This window comes from Dromaius novaehollandiae, chromosome 32 (genome assembly GCF_036370855.1).
Source record: "Dromaius novaehollandiae isolate bDroNov1 chromosome 32, bDroNov1.hap1, whole genome shotgun sequence".
NCBI classification, from domain to species: Eukaryota; Metazoa; Chordata; class Aves; order Casuariiformes; family Dromaiidae; genus Dromaius; species Dromaius novaehollandiae.
The window spans coordinates 423160-441822 of record NC_088131.1 but is presented as its reverse complement, the minus strand read 5'-3'; the positions used below and the strand labels follow the sequence as shown (position 1 = coordinate 441822).

The 18663-nt window shown below is 73.1% G+C and overlaps 1 protein-coding gene across 1 annotated transcript; it reads right to left on the bottom strand.

Annotated features, from left to right (window-relative positions):
- Positions 1-29: 29 nt before the first annotated feature.
- ACAP1 (ArfGAP with coiled-coil, ankyrin repeat and PH domains 1) lies at positions 30-18489 on the bottom strand. Its single transcript, XM_064501143.1, is given in 23 exon segments — positions 30-433; positions 1183-1232; positions 1333-1443; positions 2374-2483; positions 2580-2746; positions 4631-4794; positions 6259-6353; positions 6443-6512; positions 7518-7729; positions 8382-8496; positions 8942-9042; positions 9633-9684; positions 10368-10445; positions 10447-10478; positions 11431-11505; positions 11605-11700; positions 12299-12343; positions 13148-13331; positions 14251-14309; positions 15121-15174; positions 15625-15744; positions 16306-16363; positions 18397-18489. Coding segments are annotated over 23 exon segments (2202 nt in total). The 5' UTR covers positions 18450-18489; the 3' UTR covers positions 30-332.
- Positions 18490-18663: the final 174 nt, after the last annotated feature.

Here is an 18663-nt window from a genome sequence, read left to right as displayed (position 1 = left end):
ATCGGGAATCAGTTCTGGGTTACTGCAGGGGCGGGGCCAAGGCAATGCTTTATTCAATTCAGCGTGGTCCCAAAAAACCAATAAATAGGTATCAAAAAAGCAGGGGCGGGGCCTGGAACGGCCCCACCCACTTGTGGGGCGGGCCTTGGCAGGGCCCGCCCCCCACAGAGGGGGAGGAGTCAGAGCCAGGTGGGGCCCCGCCCCCTTGTGGGGGTGGCGCAAGGGGGTGCGGCTGCGAGGGGCAGGCAGGAGGGGGGGCGGGGGGCGGAGCCCTGCCCCGCCAGGGGGCGTGGCCTCGTGGAGTGGGCGTGGCCCGGCCCCGGGGGGCGGGGCTAGAGGGTGGTGAGCTTGAGGTCGCGGCGGGCGAGTTTCTCGGGGTTGTCGGAGGCCATGAGCGAGATGTCGCGGAAGATGTCGAGGTAGGTGTCGTCGCCTGGGGGGGCGGCCAAAATCAGGGACCCCCCCGGGACCCTCCTGGGGACTCCCCAAATCCAGGGACACCCCCCAAACCTGGGGACCCCCCTGGACCCTCCTGGGGACCACCCAAATCCAGGGACACCCCCCAAACCTGGGGACCCCCCAGAACCCTCCTGGGGACCCCCCAAATCCAGGGACACCCCCCAAATCCAGGAACCCCCTCAGAACCCTCCTGGGGGCCCCCCAAATCCAGGGACACCCCCAAATCTGGGGACCCCCCTGGATCCCTCCTGGGGACCCCCTAAGTCCAGGGATCCCCCCCAAATCCAGGGACCCCCCCAGAACCCTCCTAGAAGCCTCCCAAATCCAGGGACCCCCCCCAGAACCCTCCTGGGGGCTCCCCAAATCCAGGGACCCCCCTGGGGGACCCCCCAATCCCAGGGACCCCCCCAAACCTGGGGACCCCCCAGGACCCTCCTTTGGGGACTCCCAAACTCAGGGACCCCCCCAAATCTGGGGACCCCCCAGCACCCTCCTGTGGGGGTCCCCAATCCCAGGGGCCCCCCAGGATCTCCCTTTGGGGACCCCCAAACCCAGAGACACCCCCCAATCCCAGGGACCCCCCCGAGCCCAAGGAGACACCCCAAGCTCCAGGACCCCCCCAAAACCCAGCGACACCCCCAAACCCGGGTTCCCCCCACTCCTAGGCCCCCCCCAGGCCTTCCTGGGGGTCCCCCTGCCCCCCCAAATCCCCCCCACACCCACCCGTCTGCCCCTGGGCCACGTCCAGCTCCCGCATCTTGGCCAGCCGCAGCCTGGGGGGGGAGAGAGCGGGGGGGGGGTTGAGGGCCAAGGGGGGGCACCCTGGGGTGGGGGTGCCCCCCCCCCACGCCACGGCCCCCCCCCGGGGCTCACAGGGTGACGATGTCGGCGTTGGCCAGCTCGATGGCGATGGACAGGGGGTCCTTGCCCTCAGCGTCCACCGCGCTCAGGTCGGCCCCCCGCTTCAGGAAGAGGCAGGCCAGCCTGGGGGGGGGGGGGCGCGGGGTGAGTCTCCCATCCGGGCGCCCCCCCCCAGGTAAATAGGGACCCCCCCAAGGGAGCAGGGACCCCCCCCAAGAGAATAGGGACCCCCCCAAGACAACAGGGACCCCTCCCAAGAGAATAGGAATCCCCCCCGAGGAAATAGGGACCCCCCCCAAGGGAGCAGGGACCCCCCCAAAGAGAATAGGGACCCCCCCAAGGGAGCAGGGACCCCCCCAAGAGAATAGGGACCCCCCAAAGGGAATAGGGACCCCTCCAAGAGAATAGAGATCCCCTCTGAGGGAATAGGGACCCCCCCAAGGGAGCAGGGACCCCCCCCAAGAGAATAGGGACCCCCCAAAGGGAATAGGGATCCCCCCCCGAGGGAATAGGGACCCCCCCAAGAGAATAGGGACCCCCCAAAGGGAACAGGGATCCCCTCCCGAGGGAATAGGGACCCCCCAAGAGAGCAGGGACCCCCCCCAAGGGAGCAGGGACCCCCCCAAGAGAATAGGGACCCCCCAATGGAACACAGCCCCCCCTAAGGAAACAGGCCCCCCCCCCAGGGAACAACAACCCCGTTTGCCCCTCATAATCCTCCCCCCACTGTAAAGCGCAGCGCTGGGGAAGGGGGGGGGGCACAGAGTCCTTGGGGAGGGGGAGGATTGAGGTGGGGGGAGCAGATTTTGGCGGGGGGGGGGGTCCATCCCCAGCCCGCGGGGTGCAGCCACTGCCCAAACGCTGCCTGCGGTCTCCCCCCCGGGCGCCAACGCGGGGGGGCACCTGCTTAGCTTCCCCGCCCGGCCGCTCTAGGGGCGGCCGCTGCCCCCGTTCGCAGAACGAGGGCTGGGAGAGCAGCTCCCGCAGCCCCCCGGCTCCCAGTACGGCACTGGGAGACGCCGGGGGGGCCCGGGGGGGCCCGGGGGGACGCACCCGGTGTGGCCCAGCATGGTGGCGTGGTGCAGGGGGCCGCGGCCGGCGCTGTCGCTCTGGTTGACGCTGGCACCGTTCTGCAGCAGGAACTCGCAGGCCAGCAGGGAGTTCTGGGGGGGGGGGGAGTCGGGCGTTGGGGGGGCTGGGGCGGGTGGGGGGCACCGCCGCCGTCCCCCCCCCCAACCCGCCGTCGTCCCCCCCCTTACCGCGGCGACGGCCTGCAGCAGCGGCGTGCGGCTGCCCTCGGCCCCGTTGACCCAGCCAGGGTCGGCGCCGTGGGCCAGCGCGTCGGCCATGGTGGGCAGGCTCTGGTGCTGGGCCGCCCAGTAGAGCAGGGCGCCGGGGTGCAGGCTGGGCGGCCCCTCCCGCGCCGCTGGGGCTGGGGGAGGGGCGTCAGGCAGGCCACGCCCACCCCGCAGCAGGCCACGCCCCTCCGGGCCCCGCCCATTGCCAAGCACCGCCCCCCTGGCTCCCACAGCAGGGCACTGGGGTGGAGGCTGGGCGGCCCCTCCCGCACCACCGGGCCTGGGGGAGGGGCGTCAGGCAGGCCACGCCCACCCCGCAGCAGGCCACGCCCCTCCGGGCCCCGCCCATTGCCAAGCACCGCCCCCCCCAGCTCCCAGGGCACTGGGGTGGAGGCTGGGCGGCCCCTCCGGCGCCGCTGGGGCTGGGGGAGGGGCGTAAGGCAGGCCACGCCCACCCTGCAGCAGGCCACGCCCACCCCGAGCAGGCCACGCCCCTCCGGGCCCCACCCATTGCCAAGCACCGCCCCCCCGGCTCCCACAGCAGGGCGCTGGGGTGGAGGCTGGGCGGCCCCTCCCGCACCACTGGGCCTGGGGGAGGGGCGTCAGGCAGGCCACGCCCACCCTGCAACAGGCCACGCCCCTCCGGGCCCCACCCATTGCCAAGCACCGCCCCCCTGGCTCCCACAGCAGGGCGCCGGGGTGGAGGCTGGGTGGCCCCTCCCGCGCCGCCGGGCCTGGGGGAGGGGCGTCAGGCAGGCCACGCCCACCCCGGAGCAGGCCACGCCCCTCCGGGCCCCGCCCATTGCCAAGCACCGCCCCCCCCGGCTCCCAGGGCACTGGGGTGGAGGCTGGGTGGCCCCTCCCGTGCCGCTGGGCCTGGGGGAGGGGTGTCAGACAGGCCACGCCCACCCCGGAGCAGGCCACGCCCACCCGGAGCAGGCCACGCCCCTCCTGGCCCCGCCCATTGCCAAGCACCGCCCCCCTGGCTCCCACAGCAGGGCGCTGGGGTGCAGGCTGGGTGGCCCCTCCTGTGCTGCCAGGCCTGGGGGAGGGGCGTCAGGCAGGCCACGCCCACCCCGCAGCAGGCCACGCCCCTCCGAGCCCCGCCCATTGCCAAGCACCGCCCCCCTGGCTCCCACAGCAGGGCGCCGGGGTGGAGGCTGGGCGGCCCCTCCCACGCCGCCGGGCCTGGGGGAGGGGCGTCAGGCAGGCCACGCCCACCCCGGAGCAGGCCACGCCCCTCCGGGCCCCGCCCATTGCCAAGCACCACCCCCCTGGCTCCCACAGCAGGGCACTGGGGTGCAGGCTGGGCAGCCCCTCCTGTGCTGCCAGGCCTGGGGGAGGGGCGTCAGGCAGGCCACGCCCACCCTGCAGCAGGCCACGCCCACCTCGAGCAGGCCCCGCCCCTCCGGGCCCCACCCATTGCCAAGCACTGTCCCCCCCCCGGCTCACACAGCAGGGTGGCAGTGGTGTGCCCAGCCTCCGGGAAGCCCCGCCCACCCACACAGATAGGCCCCGCCCACCCATCGGGCCCCGCCCCAACACACAAGCCACACCCCCAGTGCCCAAGCCCCGCCCCCAAGCTCCACGCCCTACTTTTGCATGCCCCTTGGAGGGCATTGGCTCCGCCCCCTCCAGCCCCGCCCCACCCTAAAACAGCCTGGCCCCGCCCACAGAGTCACTTAGCCCCACCCACACCAGCTGAAGCCCCGCCCCTCATCACAAGCTCCCACATAAGCCCCGCCCATCACTGGTAGCCCCAGCCCTCCACTGTAGCCCCACCTCCTTCAGCATAAGCTCCTCCCCTCCACTGTAAGCTCCACCCACCCTGCTTAAACCCTCCCCCTTCACCTTAAGCTCCACCCTCTCCACCATAAGCCCCGCCTCCCCTCCATAAGCTCCACCTCCTTAAAGTTAAGCCCCACCCACCATCTTTAGCCCCACCCCCTCCTCCTTAACCCCACCCTCCCTCACAAGCCCCACCCCCTCTCAGCCCCCCCCCCCGGCAGTACCTGGGGGCCGGGCAGAGCCCGGGGGGCGGGGGCGGGGGCTGGGGCGGGGGGCGGGGCCTGGGGCACCCGGGCTCCGCCCCCCCCGGCTGGGCCCCGCCGCCGGCAGCTGGGTGACGAACTTCTTCTGCACGTACTTGGCCCGGATCCAGCCCTCCCGCTGCGCCCTGCGCACCCGGCGGTACTGGGAGCACTGGGAGCACTGGGAGGGGCCTGGGGGCGCTGGGGGGGGGTCTGGGAGCTACTGGGAGCCACTGGGATGGGGAGACTGGGAGCACTGGGAGCCACTGGGAGGGGACCGGGGGGACGAGGAGTCACTGAGATGGGGGACTGGCAGCACTGGAAGCCACTGGGAAGGGGCTGGGGGGCACTGGGAGGGTCTATGGGGGACTGGGAGCTACTGGGAGCTGCTGGGAGGGGGCTGGGTCTCACCGGGAGGAGCTGGGCTGGGGCCAGGGGGGGTCTCCCAGGTTTGGGGGTGTCCAGGGGGATCCCCTGGGTTTGGGGAGCCCCGGGGGGGTCTGGGGGGGTCCGTGGGGGTCGCAGCCCCCCCATTTTGGGGGTTGGGGGCTCACCGGGAGCAGCCGGGCTGGGGCCAGGGGGGGTCTCCCAGGTTTGGGGGTGTCCAGGGGGATCCCCTGGGTTTGGGGAGCCCCGGGAGGGGTCCGTGGGGTCTGGGGGGGTCCGTGGGGGTCGCAGCCCCCCCATTTTGGGGGTTGGGGGCTCACCGGGAGCAGCCGGGCTGGGGCCGGGGGGGTCTCCCAGGTTCGGGGGTGTCCAGGGGGATCCCCTGCGTTTGGGGAGCCCCGGGGGGGTCTGGGGGGTCTGGGGGGGTCCGTGGGGGTCGCAGCCCCCCCATTTTGGGGGTTGGGGGCTCACCGGGAGCAGCCGGGCTGGGGCCGGGGGGGTCTCCCAGGTTCGGGGGTGTCCAGGGGGATCCCCTGCTTTTGGGGAGCCCCGGGGGGGGTCCGTGGGGTCGGGGGGGGTCCGTGGGGGTCGCAGCCCCCCCATTTTGGGGGTTGGGGGCTCACCGGGAGCAGCCGGGCTGGGGCCAGGGGGGGTCTCCCAGGTTTGGGGGTGTCCAGGGGGATCCCCTGCGTTTGGGGAGCCCCGGGGGGGGTCTGGGGGGTCTGGGGGGGTCCGTGGGGGTCGCAGCCCCCCCATTTTGGGGGTTGGGGGCTCACCGGGAGCAGCCGGGCTGGGGCCAGGGGGGGTCTCCCAGGTTTGGGGGTGTCCAGGGGGATCCCCTGCGTTTGGGGAGCCCCGGGGGGGTCTGGGGGGGTCCGTGGGGGTCGCAGCCCCCCCATTTTGGGGGTTGGGGGCTCACCGGGAGCAGCCGGGCTGGGGCCAGGGGGGGTCTCCCAGGTTCGGGGGTGTCCAGGGGGATCCCCTGCGTTTGGGGAGCCCTGGGGGGGTCCGTGGGGTCGGGGGGGGTCCGTGGGGGTCGCAGCCCCCCCATTTTGGGGGTTGGGGGCTCACCGGGAGCAGCCGGGCTGGGGCCAGGGGGGGTCTCCCAGGTTTGGGGGTGTCCAGGGGGATCCCCTGGGTTTGGGGAGCCCCGGGAGGGGTCCGTGGGGTCGGGGGGGTCCGTGGGGGTCGCAGCCCCCCCATTTTGGGGGTTGGGGGCTCACCGGGAGCAGCCGGGCTGGGGCCTCCTCACGGCCATCTCCTCCACCCGGGCCTCGTAGATGCGGTTCAGGGTGCTGTTCCCCAGCTCGCACATCAGCTGGGGGGGGGGACCCCAAAAACGTGTGTGTGGGGGGTCCGGACCCCCCCCACCCCGCTCCTCCCAGTCAGCCCAGTGCTCCCAGTTACCTTCACCAGCTCGGGCTCCCAGGAGTCGAGCGTCAGCGAGCGCACCTTGGAGAAGTGCACCCCCAGGCTCCTGCGGAGAGGGGGGGGGTCGGGGGTGGCACAGGGATTCGGGGGGGCCTGGGAACACTTGGGGGGGTCCCTGGGGGGGTTGGGGGACCCCTGGGGACATTTGGGGGGCCCTGGGGACACTTGGGGGGTCCCTAAGGGGGGGATTGGGGGGCCCAGGGGATGTCGAGAGGCTCCTGGAGGTCACTGGGGGGGGGTCAAGGGGGCCCTGGGGGCATTTTGGGGGGTCCCTGGGGGTCTTGGGGGATCCAAGGGGTCTGGGATCATTTGGGGGGGGTCAGGGAGCCCTGGGGGGTCTCAGGGGCCCTGGGGGGGTCAGGGTGCCCCGGGGGGGGGTCAGGGTGCCAGCCCCCACCTGTGGATGCCGGAGCACTCGATGCAGAGGGTGATGCCCAGGTTGGGGGAGCTCTGGGGGGTATCAGGGACCCTGGGCGGGTTTCAGGGTGCCCTGGGGGGGTCAGGGTGCCCCGGGGGGGTGTCAGGGTGCCCGGGGGGGGGTCAGGGTGCCAGCCCCCACCTGTGGATGCCGGAGCACTCGATGCAGAGGGTGATGCCCAGGTTGATGCAGGCTGGGGGAGGTTTGGGGAGCCCCGGGGGGGGTCAGGGTGCTCGGGCAGGTTTCGGGGTGCTGTGGGGGGGTCAGGGTGCCCCGGGGGGGGGGGTCAGGGTGCCAGCCCCCACCTGTGGATGCCGGAGCACTCGATGCAGAGGGTGATGCCCAGGTTGATGCAGGCTGGGGGAGGTTTGGGGAGCCCCGGGGGGGGTCAGGGTGCTCGGGCAGGTTTCGGGGTGCTGTGGGGGGGTCAGGGTGCCCCGGGGGGGGGGGTCAGGGTGCCAGCCCCCACCTGTGGATGCCGGAGCACTCGATGCAGAGGGTGATGCCCAGGTTGATGCAGGCTGGGGGAGGTTTGGGGAGCCCCGGGGGGGGGGTCAGGGTGCTCGGGCGGGTTTCAGGGTGCTGTGGGGGGGTCAGGGTGCCCCGGGGGGGGGTCAGGGTGCCAGCCCCCACCTGTGGATGCCGGAGCACTCGATGCAGAGGGTGATGCCCAGGTTGATGCTGGCCCACTCGGGCGCCGGCTCCCGGCAGTCGCAGCAGGCCGCGTTGCCCTCCAGCCCCAGCACCTGCTCCAGCACCCGCCGCTCGGGGCCCCCCCGGCCCCCCCGGGCGCCCGGCGCCCGCCCCCCGGTCCCCCCGCCGGGCCCCCCCGCCCCCGAGCCCGGCTGCTCGGGGGGCTGCAGGGAGGGGGGGGCGTCAGGGAGCCGCTCGTGGGCCCCCCCGGCGGCCCCGGGGGGCCGGGGGGGCTGTGGGAGTCCCCAGGGGTCCCACCCCCACCCTGGGGGTCTCCAAGGGTCCCCGGTCCCCCCCAGGGAGGGGCTTGGGGGTCCCGCCCCCACCCTGGGTTGTCTGGGGGTCCCCGGTACCCCCCAGGGAGGGGTTTGGGGGTCCCACGTGGCTGGGGGAGGGTCTGGGGGGGTCGGGGGTACCCACGTGGCTGGGGGGGGTCAGGGGGACCCACTTGGCCGAGGGGGGCACGGGGGCGGGTCAGGGGGCTCCGGGGGGGTCAGGGGGACCCACCTGGCCGGGGGGAGCCCGGGGGGTGCTGGGGGGTGCAGGGGGGTCAGGGGGTCTGTGGGTGGCATTGAGGGGACCCTCCTGGATGGGGGGGGTCAAGTGGTCTCCAGGGGGTCAGGGGGACCCACCTGGCTGGGGGGGGCTGGGGGGGTCAGGGGGGCTCCGGGGGGGTCAGGGGACCCACCTGGCCGGGGGGGCAGAGGAGTTAGGGTGGCTGTGGGGGGCATTGAGGGGACCCTCCTGGCTGGGGGGGGGGCAGAGGGGGGTCAGGGGAGCTGGGGGGGGGTCAGGGGGACCCACCTGGCCGGGGGGGGCGCGGGGGGGCCCCTCGCTGAAGGCGCTGGCGATGCTGCTCTGCACGGCGCTGAGCCAGGCCTGCTGCTGCTGCTCTGAGTCCGCCTGCAGCAGGCAGGTCCTGGGGGGCCGGGGGGGCCGGCGTCACCGGGGGGGGCACCGGGGGGGCACGGGGATGCCGGGGCATGGGGACATGGGGGTCCCAGAGGGTTGGGGGGGGTCACGAGGGCATCAGGGTCCCAGGGATCCTGGGGACGTCGGGGTGCCAGGGAGTCCTTGGGGGCCTAGGAGGTCCCAGGGGGTCCCCTGACCCGCCTGACCCCCCTGTGACCCCCCCCGAGCTTTTGGGTGTCCCCAGGGGTTTTGGGGACCCCCAGGAGCTTGGGGGGCTCCCCAGAAGTTTGGGGATGTTCCCAGGAGGTTTGGGTGTTGGGAGGACCCCAGGGGGTTTGGGGGGTCCCCGGGGGCTTGGGGACATTGCGGGGGGGTGTTATAGGGGCCCCCAGGGGTTTTGGGGGTCCCCAGGGGTTTGGGGGACCCCCCGAGGGCTGGGGGGGGGGACTCACTTGGAGGGCGAGACCACCTCGAAGCAGAAGCGCCGGTCGAGGTCGGGGCAGGGCTTGACGGTGCAGAGCCGCAGGTCGTCCACCACCACCGTGGGGGGGTCCTGGGGGGGGGGAGCTCATCAGGGCCCCCCCAAAACCAGGGGTCCCCCGGCTCCCCAGAACAGGGATCCTCTGCCCAAGCTGCCCCCCAAAATGGCCCTTCCGAAACTGCCCCCCAAATCCAGCCCCCCAAATCAGAGCCCCAATGCAGCCCCCCCCAGTTCAGCCCCCCAAAGGGTCCCCCCAACCCAGCCCCCTCCAAAGTGCCCCCCCAAATCAGCCCCCCAAATCTAGCCCCCCAAATCGGAGCCCCAATGCAGCCCCCCGAGTTCAGCCCCCCCAAAGGATCCCCCCCAATCCAGCCCCCCAAAGTGCCCCCCCAAATGCAGCCCCGAAAACTGACCCCCCCAATTCAGCCCCCCAAATTGGAGCCCCAATGCAGCCCCCCCATGCAGCCCCCCCAAAGTGGTCCCCAAATGCAACCCCCAAATCAACCCCCCCAAATCTGCCCCCCCAAATCAGCCCCCAAATCCAGCCCTCCCAAATGTGACCCCCCCCAAATCCAGCCCCCCAAAGTGCCCCCCCAAGTCAGGCCCCCAAATCCAGCCCCCCCAAATGTGACCCCCCCCCCAGTCACGCCCCCCCGCCTCACCCGGGCCCGTTTGATGTAGACCAGCTGGTTGCTCTGGATGGAGAACCAGCGCCTGGGTGGGGGCACAGGGGTTGGGGGGGGGCCGCAGGGGGTGGGGGGGCCCCAAAACCCCCAGGCGGGGGAGGAGGCACCCCCGAAACCCCCGGGCTATGGGGGAGCCAGTGGGGCCCCCCCAAATACCCCCATGTCCCCCCCCCCGCTATCTGGATGCCGAGTGGGGGGGAGAAAAGGGATTTATGGGGTGTTTGGGGGCGCTGGGGGGTATTGGGGGGGGACATGGGGGTATTTGGGGGGGCTCAGGAGTGTCAGAGGATATTTGGGTATACTGGGGGTATTTGGGGGTGCCAGGGGGTATCCGGGGGTATTTGGGGGTGCTGGGGGGTGTCAGGAGGTATCTGCAGGTACTGGGGGTATTTGGGGGGGCTGGGGGGGTACGTGGAGGGGCAGTAGGGAGGGCTGGGGGGTACTTGGGGGAGCACTGGGGGTATTTGGGGGTGCTGGGGGGTGTCGGGGGTATTTGGGGGGTATCCGGGATAAGGGGGGGGTACATGGGTGTGGTGGTGACACGTGGGGGAGAATTTGGGGGTGCTGGGGGCATGGGGGGTGTTGGGGGTTTATGGGGGTATGGGGGGGCCAGGGCTATCTGGGGAACACGGGGGTACTTGGGGGGCTGGGGGGGCGTGGGGGGGCTTGCGGGGGTCTGGGGGGCTCGGGGGGGTCCGGGGGGGCCGGTACCGGCTCCAGGTGCGGAAGGCGTTGCTGGCCCGCTTGTAGAGGTAGCCCTCCATGGGGGGGCCCCCGGCGCCCCCCCCGCGCCGCCCCCGCCACCGTCTCCTGCGACAGGTCCTGGGGGCCGCCCGTCAGCCCGGCCCCGCCCCTAGCCCGGCCCCGCCCCCCAGCCAGGCCCCGCCCCGCAGCTACGGCCCCGCCCCCTCCATCACTCTTGGTTCCCCCCCCACTGTCAATCAGCCCAGTCCTGACCCAAACCTGCCAATCAAAGCAGCACCTGAGCCTGCCCAGCTGTCAATCAAGCTCAGACTGACACCCCAGCCCCACCTACTGGTTATGGCCCCGCCCCCAGCTCTGGCCCCGCCCCCTCAGGCCAGGCCCCGCCTCCTTCAAACCAGGCACCGCCCCTTCAACCCAGATCTCTCCACCCTGGCCTTATCTCCTCACTCAGGCCCCGCCCCTCCTCCAGGCCCCACCCCCTCCACCAGACCACGCCCCCTCCACCCAGGCCCCGCCCCCTCAGGCCAGACCCCTCCGCCCTGACCATGCGCCTCCATCCTGGCCCTCGCTCTCCACCCAGGCCCCGCCCCCTCCACCCAGGCCCCGCCCCACCGTTCCAGGCTCCGCCCCCAGGCCCAGGCCCCGCCCCCAGCCCCACCCCACCTACTGGGTGAGCATGGCATGCCGCTGCTCCATGTCAGGCCCTGCCCCCTGGACCCAGGCCCCGCCCCCAGGCTCCAGGCCCCGCCTCCAGGCCCTGCCCCAGCCCAGGCCCCGCCCCCAGCCCAGGCCCCGCCCCACCTGCTGGGTGAGCATGGCATGTCGCTGCTCTATCTCAGGCCCTGCCCCCAGGCCCCGCCCCTGCCCCCAGGCCCCGCCCCCTGCCTCCAGGCCCCACCCCCTGCCTCCAGGCTCCGCCCCCTGGCCCCGCCCCACCTGCTGGGTGAGCATGGCATGTCGCTGCTCTATCTCAGGCCCTGCCCCCAGGCCCCGCCCCTGCCTCCAGGCCCCGCCCCCTGCCTCCAGGCCCCGCCCCCATCCCAGGCTCCGCCCCCCGGCCCCGCCCCACCTGCTGGGTGAGCATGGCGTGCCGCTGCTCCATGTCGCGCTGCTGCCGGGCCGCCTCCAGCACCAGGCGGTCGAGCTGGGGGCAGGGCAGGGTGAGGGGGCGCCCGGACGCCGGGGCCCCTGCTGCGAGGGGGGGGGGGAGTGGGGGGGCGCCCGCCCGGACGCCGGGGCCCACCTGGGTGCCCAGCTCGGCCCGGTACTGCTCCAGGCGCCCGGCGGCGCCGTGGCCCTGGCTGAAGTAGGTGGCCTGGGCCTCCATCAGCGCCAGCACCTGGGGACCGGGGGGGGTGGGGGTCAGCGGGGGGGGCACCCCCAGACCCCCCTGGGCATCTCGACCCCCCCCCCCGGACCCCCTGATCCCCAGGGCTTCCCCAGCCCCCGCCAAGCCCTGCCCCCCCCAGCCCCCAGGTCTCTCCTGGCCCCCCCACGGCCTCATGGCCCCACAGAGACCCCCCCTGACACCCCCAGTTCCCCAGGCCCCCCTGACCCCCTCAATTCCTCCAGCCCCCCCAAATATGTCCCAGACCCCCTGATATCCCCAACCGTCCTGCCCCCAGGACCCCCCTCAAATCTCCAGAGACCCCCCAGAGACCCCCCCCAGCTTCCCAGGGGTCTGCGGGGTCCCCTCATCCCCCCCGGGACTCCCCAGGGTCCCTTCATTCCCCCCCCGAGACCCCCAAATACCCTGGGCCCCCCCCAGAGTCCCCTCCTCCCTCCTGGGGTCCCCCAACCCCCCATCCCCAGGGTCCACGAGCCCCCTCATGGTCCCCCAAATCCCCTGGGGCCCTCCCTGACCCCCCCAGACCCCCACAGGGTCCCCAAGGCCCCCCCAACACCCCCAGACCCCCGGGGCCCCCGGAGCCACTCACGAACTGGAGGATTTCGGATTTCTTCTTCGATTGCATCACGTTGATCTGCGGGGGGGACAGGGGGCTGAGGGGGGGCTCAGGCCCCCTTCCCCAGGCCCCGCCCAGCACATCCTGGCCCCGCCTCCATGAGCCCCCTGCCCCTGAAACTCTTCCCTGCCCCCGTGAGTGAACCTGCGGGGCGCTGCCCCTTTAAGACCTGCCCCCTTTGGAGCCCCGCCCCCTTTGAGCCCGCCCCCTTGGTGCACACTCCCTCCAGGCCCAGCCCCACCAGGCCCCGCCCCCCAGGGCCCTGCTCCATGAAGCCCCGCCCACCCTTCAGCCTAGCACCCTGCCTCATTCACACCCTGCGGCCCCGCCCCCTGGAGCCCCGCCCCCTCCAGCCCCACCCCGGCAGGCTCCGCCCCTTTAAGCCCCATCCCCTGGAGCCCCACCCTCCCCTTGGGCCCTCCTCCTGTGGGCCCTGCCCCACCCCTTGAGGCCCCGCCCAAAGGCTCCACCCCCTTGGAGCCCCGCCCTCCCTCCAGTCCCTGCTCCTGCAGACCCAGCCCCACCCCCTTGTGGCCCCGCCCCCAGAACCCCACCCTGAGGCTCCACCCCTGGAAGCTCCGCCCCCTTGGAGCTCCTCCCTCCCCCTGCAAACCCTGCTACGCCTTCACCCCACAGGCTCCGCCCCCCAAATGCCCCACCCCTCCAAGCCCCACCCAGATCCCCTCTAAGCCCCACCCCCTCCTAGCCCCACCCTCCCCCATCCCTGCTCCCTGCAGCCCCCTGCAACCTCCTCCCTGTGGCCCCGCCCACCCCGAGGCCCCGCCCACCCCGAGGCCACGCCCACCCCGAGGCCACGCCCACCTGGAGGACGTAGTCGAGGGCGCGGGCGCGGGCCTGGCCCCGGGCGGCACCCAGGGCGGCGGCGGCCTCCTGGGCCTCGTGGGGCCTCCGCCGGGGCACCTCGGCGTGGTGCTGCAGGGCCCCCGCCAGCGCCTCCGCCGCCCGGCCCTGCTCCCGGCGCGCCTCCCGCAGCCCCCGCGCTGCCCTGCCGGCAGCACCCAGGGGTGCTCCTCCGTCCTCCGGCACCCACGGGTGCCCCCCGGACCGCCCGGGACCCCTGGGTGCCCCCCGGACCGCCCAGCACCACCAGCGCCTCCGCCGCCCGGCCCTGCTCCCGGCGCGCCTCCCGCAGCCCCCGCGCCGCCCTGCCGGCAGCACCCATGGGTGCCCCAGGCACCCTCAGAGCTCCTGGCACCCGCAGGACCCTCATGGAGACCCTCAGACCTCCCAGCACCCACGGGACCCTCACGTCACCCCTAAGACCTCCCAGCACCCATGGGTTCCTCGTGCGATCCCTAAGACCTCCCAGCATCCATGGGTTTCTTATGGGATCCCTCAGATCTCCTGGCACCCACGGGACCCTCACGTCACCCCTAAGACCTCCCAGCACCCATGGGTTCCTCGTGCGATCCCTAAGACCTCTCAGCATCCATGGGTTCCTTATGGGATCCCTCAGATCTCCTGGCACCCACGGGACACTCATGGCACCCCTAAGACCTCCCAGCACCCACAGGACCCTCATGGTGCCCGTAGGTTCCTCATGGCGCCCCTCAGACCTCCCAGCACCCACGGGACCCTCATGGCACCCATAGGCTCCTCGTGGCACCCCTAAGACCTCCCGGCACCCACAAGATGCTCATGGCACCCACGGGTTCCTCATAGCATCCCTCAGACCTCCCAGCACCCATAGGACTCTCATGTCATCCCTAAATTCCTCAGCACCCATGGGACACCCATGGCACCCATAGGACCCCCACAGCATGCATTGGTTCCCCAAGGCACCCATAGGACCCTCCAGCACCCATAGGATCCTCATGGCCCCCACGGGACCCCCCAGCACCCATAGGACCCTCATGGCCCCCACGGGACCCCCCAGCACCCATGGGACCCCCCGCGGGACTCACTCCTTGAGCAGGGTGTGGACGTGGCGGCGCAGGGACTGCTGGGTGCTGTCCAGGAGCTCCTGGGCGCCCGGGGGACCCGGTGAGGGGGGGGACACAGGGGAGTGAGGGGACCCCGTGAGGGGGGGGGACACAGGGGACGGGGGGGTGAGGGGACTCGGTGGGGGGGACACGGGATGGGGGGGTGAGGGGACCCGATGAGGGGGTGACACAGGGGACGGGGGGGGTGAGGGGACCCGATGGGGGGGACACGGGATGGGGGGGTGAGGGGACCCAGTGAGGGGGGGACACAGGGGACGGGGGGGTGAGGGGACCCTGTAAGGGGGGGGACAGGGGATGGGGGGGTGAGGGGACCCGATGGGGGGGGACACAGGGGACAGGGGGGTGAGGGGACTCGGTGGGGGGGACATGGGACGGGGGGGTGAGGGGACCCCGTGAGGGGGGGGACAGGGGACGGGGGTGTGAGGAGACCCGATGGGGGGGACACAGGGGATGGGGGGGTGAGGGGACCCGAGGGGACCTGGTAAGGGGGCACCCGGGGGAACCCGAATGCGGGGGGGGGGGGACAGGGGGATCCCAGATGGGGGCCACAGGGGGCCATGGGGGGGGTCCCAGGGGTGACGGGGATCCTGGGGGGGACCTGGGGGGGACTTGGGGGGGTCCCAGGGGACAGGGGGGATCCCTGGAGGGGGGAGGGGGGATCCCAGATGGGGGCCAGGCCCCCCCCCGGGGTGACACAGGGACTCCAAGGCTGGGGGGGGGGGAGGAGGAGAATCCCCTGGGGGCGGGGCCAGGCTGAAAGGGGGCGTGGCCCAATGAGAGGGGGCAGGACAGGGAAGGGGCGTGGCCTGTGAAGGGGCGGGGCCTGCCCACCTCGTGGCTGCCCATCATCTGGTCCAGGGAGTCGGAGAATTTCTCCAGCGTCTCCTGGGCGGGGGGGACAGCGGGGGGGGGGTCAGGGGGACCCCGACGGGGGCTCGGAGGGGGGTGGGACCCCCCCGAAAGCCTTCTGGGACCACCAAGGGCCCCCCACATCCCCCCACACCCCCCAAGTCCCCCCAAATCTCCCCAGTTCTCTCCTGGAGCCCCCCAAATCCCCCCCGAGCCCCCCAAATACCCCCAGAGCCCCCAAATGCCCCTACAACCCCCAAAGGCCCCCAGACACACCCAAATCCCCCCCCATGTCCCCCCCAATTCCCCCCATCCTCTCGGTCCCACCCTCTGCCCCTCAAATCCACCCCAGAGACCCCGTTTGGGGGCTCACCTGGATGAGGGGTCGCCCCACACCGGCCCCCCCAGGTCCCCCATTTTGGGGATCACCCAGACAGGGGGGTCACCCCCCACCTGCCCCCCCCGCGCCCCCATTTTGGGGCTCACCTGCACAAGGGGGTCGCCCCGCGCCGGCCCCCCCAGCTCGCGCAGCCCCGCCGCCAGCGCCCGGCTCGTCCCCTCGAAGTGCCGCCCCGCGTCCAGCATGGCCGAGCAGAGCTTCTGCACCTGGGGGGGGGGACGGGGGGGTCAGCACTGGCCTGGGATCCCCCAGATCCCTCTGGATCTCCCCCCAGATCCCTCCAGATCCCTCTGGATTCCCTAACCCCCAGGAACCCCCCAGCACCGCAGGGACCACTGGGCCCCCCCAATCCCCCCAGATCCCCCTGGGATCCCCCTAGATTCTCTAATCCCTCCCCAGCACCCCGGGGATCCCCCTGGATCTGCCCAGATCCCCCAAAGCCCTGGGAAGCTCCCAGCACCCCACAACCTCCCCCCAGGCCCCCCCCAGATCCCGTGGGGGTCCCCAAAGCCCAGGGGGCCCCGCAGAACCTCAGGGACCCCCCCCCCCAGACCTCTGGGATGCCCCCAGCACCCACAGGACCCCCCATGACCCCCCCCGATCCCTTGGGGATCCCCAGATCCTCTGGACCCCCCAGCACCCAGGGCCCTCCCAGACTGGCACCATCTGGGGATCCTCCAACCCCCCCCCGCCCAGATGCCTGGGTCCCCCCCAAACCCCTTGGGGTGCCCCCCCCCACCCCGGACGCCTGGGACCCCCGCACCCACCTTCTCCAGGCGGGTCTCGAACTCGGCGATCTCGGCCTCGGCCTCCTCGATGGCGGCCCTGGGGGCACAGGGGGATTTGGGGGGGGCACGGGGGCATCGGGGGGTGCAGAGGGGTCTGAGGGACTTGGGGTCCCGGCACTTTTGGGGGTCCCCAGGGTGTTTTCAGGGTCCCTGTGGCAGTTTCCAGGTCCCCAGGATGTTTCCAGGGTCTCGGGGGCAGTTTCAGGGCCCCAGGGGCAGTTTTGGGGTCCCAGGGGCAGTTTCTGAGCCCCCAGGGGTGGTTTTGGGGTCCCCAGGGTGTTTTCAGAGTCCTGCTGGCGGTTTCCAGGTCCCCCGGGGAGGTTTCAGGGTCCCCAGGATGTTTTGGGGGTCCCCAAGGGCAGTTTCCAGGCTCCCAGGATGTTTATGGGGTCCTGATGGCAGTTTCTGGGCCCCCAGGAGGAGTTTCAGGGTCCCCAGGTTGTTTTGGGGTCCCCAAGGGCAGTTTCCAGGCCCCCAGGAGCAGTTTTGGGGCCCCGGGATGTTTTCAGGAGCCCCAGGGACGGTTTCCAGGCCCCCAGGGGTGGTTTTGGGGTCCTGGGGGCAGTTTCTGGGGTCCCCAGGAGCAGTTTTGGGGCCCCGGGATGTTTTCAGGAGCCCCAGGGGCAGTTTCCAGGCCCCCAGGGTGGTTTTGGGGTCCTGGGGGCAGTTTCTGGCCCCCCCCCGGGGCGGTTTCAAGGCCCCCCCATGTTTCTGGGGTCTCCGGGTGGCGGTTTCCAGGCCCCCCGGGGCAGTTTGGGGGCCCCCAGGTGTTTGGGGGTCCCAGGTGTTTCGGGGGGGGGGGGTCAGGCCCCGGCCGGGGCCTGCGGTCGCCGGCGCGTTTCCGGCGCTGCTTCCTGTGGGCGCCGTCGCCGCGGCAACGCCGTGACATCACGGGGCGGAGGGGGGGCCCCGAAACCGCCGCCGGGCCCCCGCCGCTGCGACATGGCCGCCGCCACCGCGGCCCTCGTGCGAGGCCGATCCCTCGTGCAAGGGCCGCCCCCTGCCACCAGACCGGGGCCTCCGAGCCCCGCCCCCTCGTGCAAGCCCCGCCCCCTGGTGCAAGCCCCGCCCCCCCGGTGCAAGGGGGCACACGTGGGCGTGAGGCCGTGCAAGGCCGCGTGTTCCCGGAGCCGCACACGCGTGTGCGAGCCGTGCGAGCCCCCACGTCCCCGGAGCCGCACACGCGTGTGCGAGACACCCCCCCCCCCCCCCGCGCTTCCGGCCCCTCCCCGGCTCACCGGTGCGTGCGAGGGCCCAGGAAACCGCTTCCGCCCCGGGGCAGGGGGGGGGGGGGGCCCCGCACAAGGGGGGGCCTTGCACGGGGGGGTCTCGTCTCACACAGGGTGGGGTCTCGCACGAGGGCCCCCCCTCATCGCCCCCCAACCTGCCCTGGGGCTGGGGGGGGGGGTCCAGGGAGGTTTGTGGGGCAGGAGTTGGGGGCCCTAAGGAGGCTCCGGGGGGGTTGGGGGCCCTGGGGGGGGCCGAGGGGGGTCCTGGGGTGTTTGGAGGGTCCTGGGGGTCCCCTGGGGGTTCAGGGCAGTTTGGGGGGCACTGGGGGGTTTCGGGGGGGTCCTGGGGGTCCCCTAGGGGTTCGGGGCAGTTTAGAGGGGCCCCGGGGGGGGATGCTCAGGCTGGGGGGCCGGTCCCAGGGGGTCCTGGGGGGCCCTGAGGGGTTCCCAGAGGTGATGGGGGCCCCAGGGGGGTCCCAAGGGTGTTGGGGGGGGGGTCCTATAGGTGATGAGGGGGCCCCGGGGGGGTCCCAGAAGTGATGAGGAGCCCCAGGGGGGTCCCAAGGGTGTTGGGGTGTCCCAGAGGTGATGGAGGGCCCTGGGGGGTCCCAAGGGTGTTGGGGTGTCCCAGAGGTGATGGAGGGCCCTGGGGGGTCCCAAGGGTGTTGGGGGGCCCCAGGGGGATGATGGGGGCCCCGGGGGTGATGGGGGGCTCCGAGGGGGGTCCCAGGGGTGATGGGGGGCTCCGGGGGGGGTGTTGAGGGCCTGGGGGGCTCTGGGGGGATGTTGGGGGTCCCGGGGGGGCTCTGGGGGTCCCAGGGGGTCCCGGGGGGGCCAGTACCTGAACCAGGGCGAGTCCTTGAGACACTCCTCGAAGTCCAGCTTCACCGTCATGCCGGGCCCGGGGGGGCCCGGGGGCCCCGGGGGGTCAGAGGGGCCCCGGGGGGGGGCGGGGGGGGGGCCGGGGGGGTCGGAGGGCGGCGGGCGGCGGCGGTGCCGGGTGGCGGCAGGCGGCGACGGAGCAGCACGAGGCGGCGGCTCCGCCCCGGGGCGGGACGGGGGGACGCGGGGACGGGGGGGACACGGGGACAGGGGGGGACACGGGGAC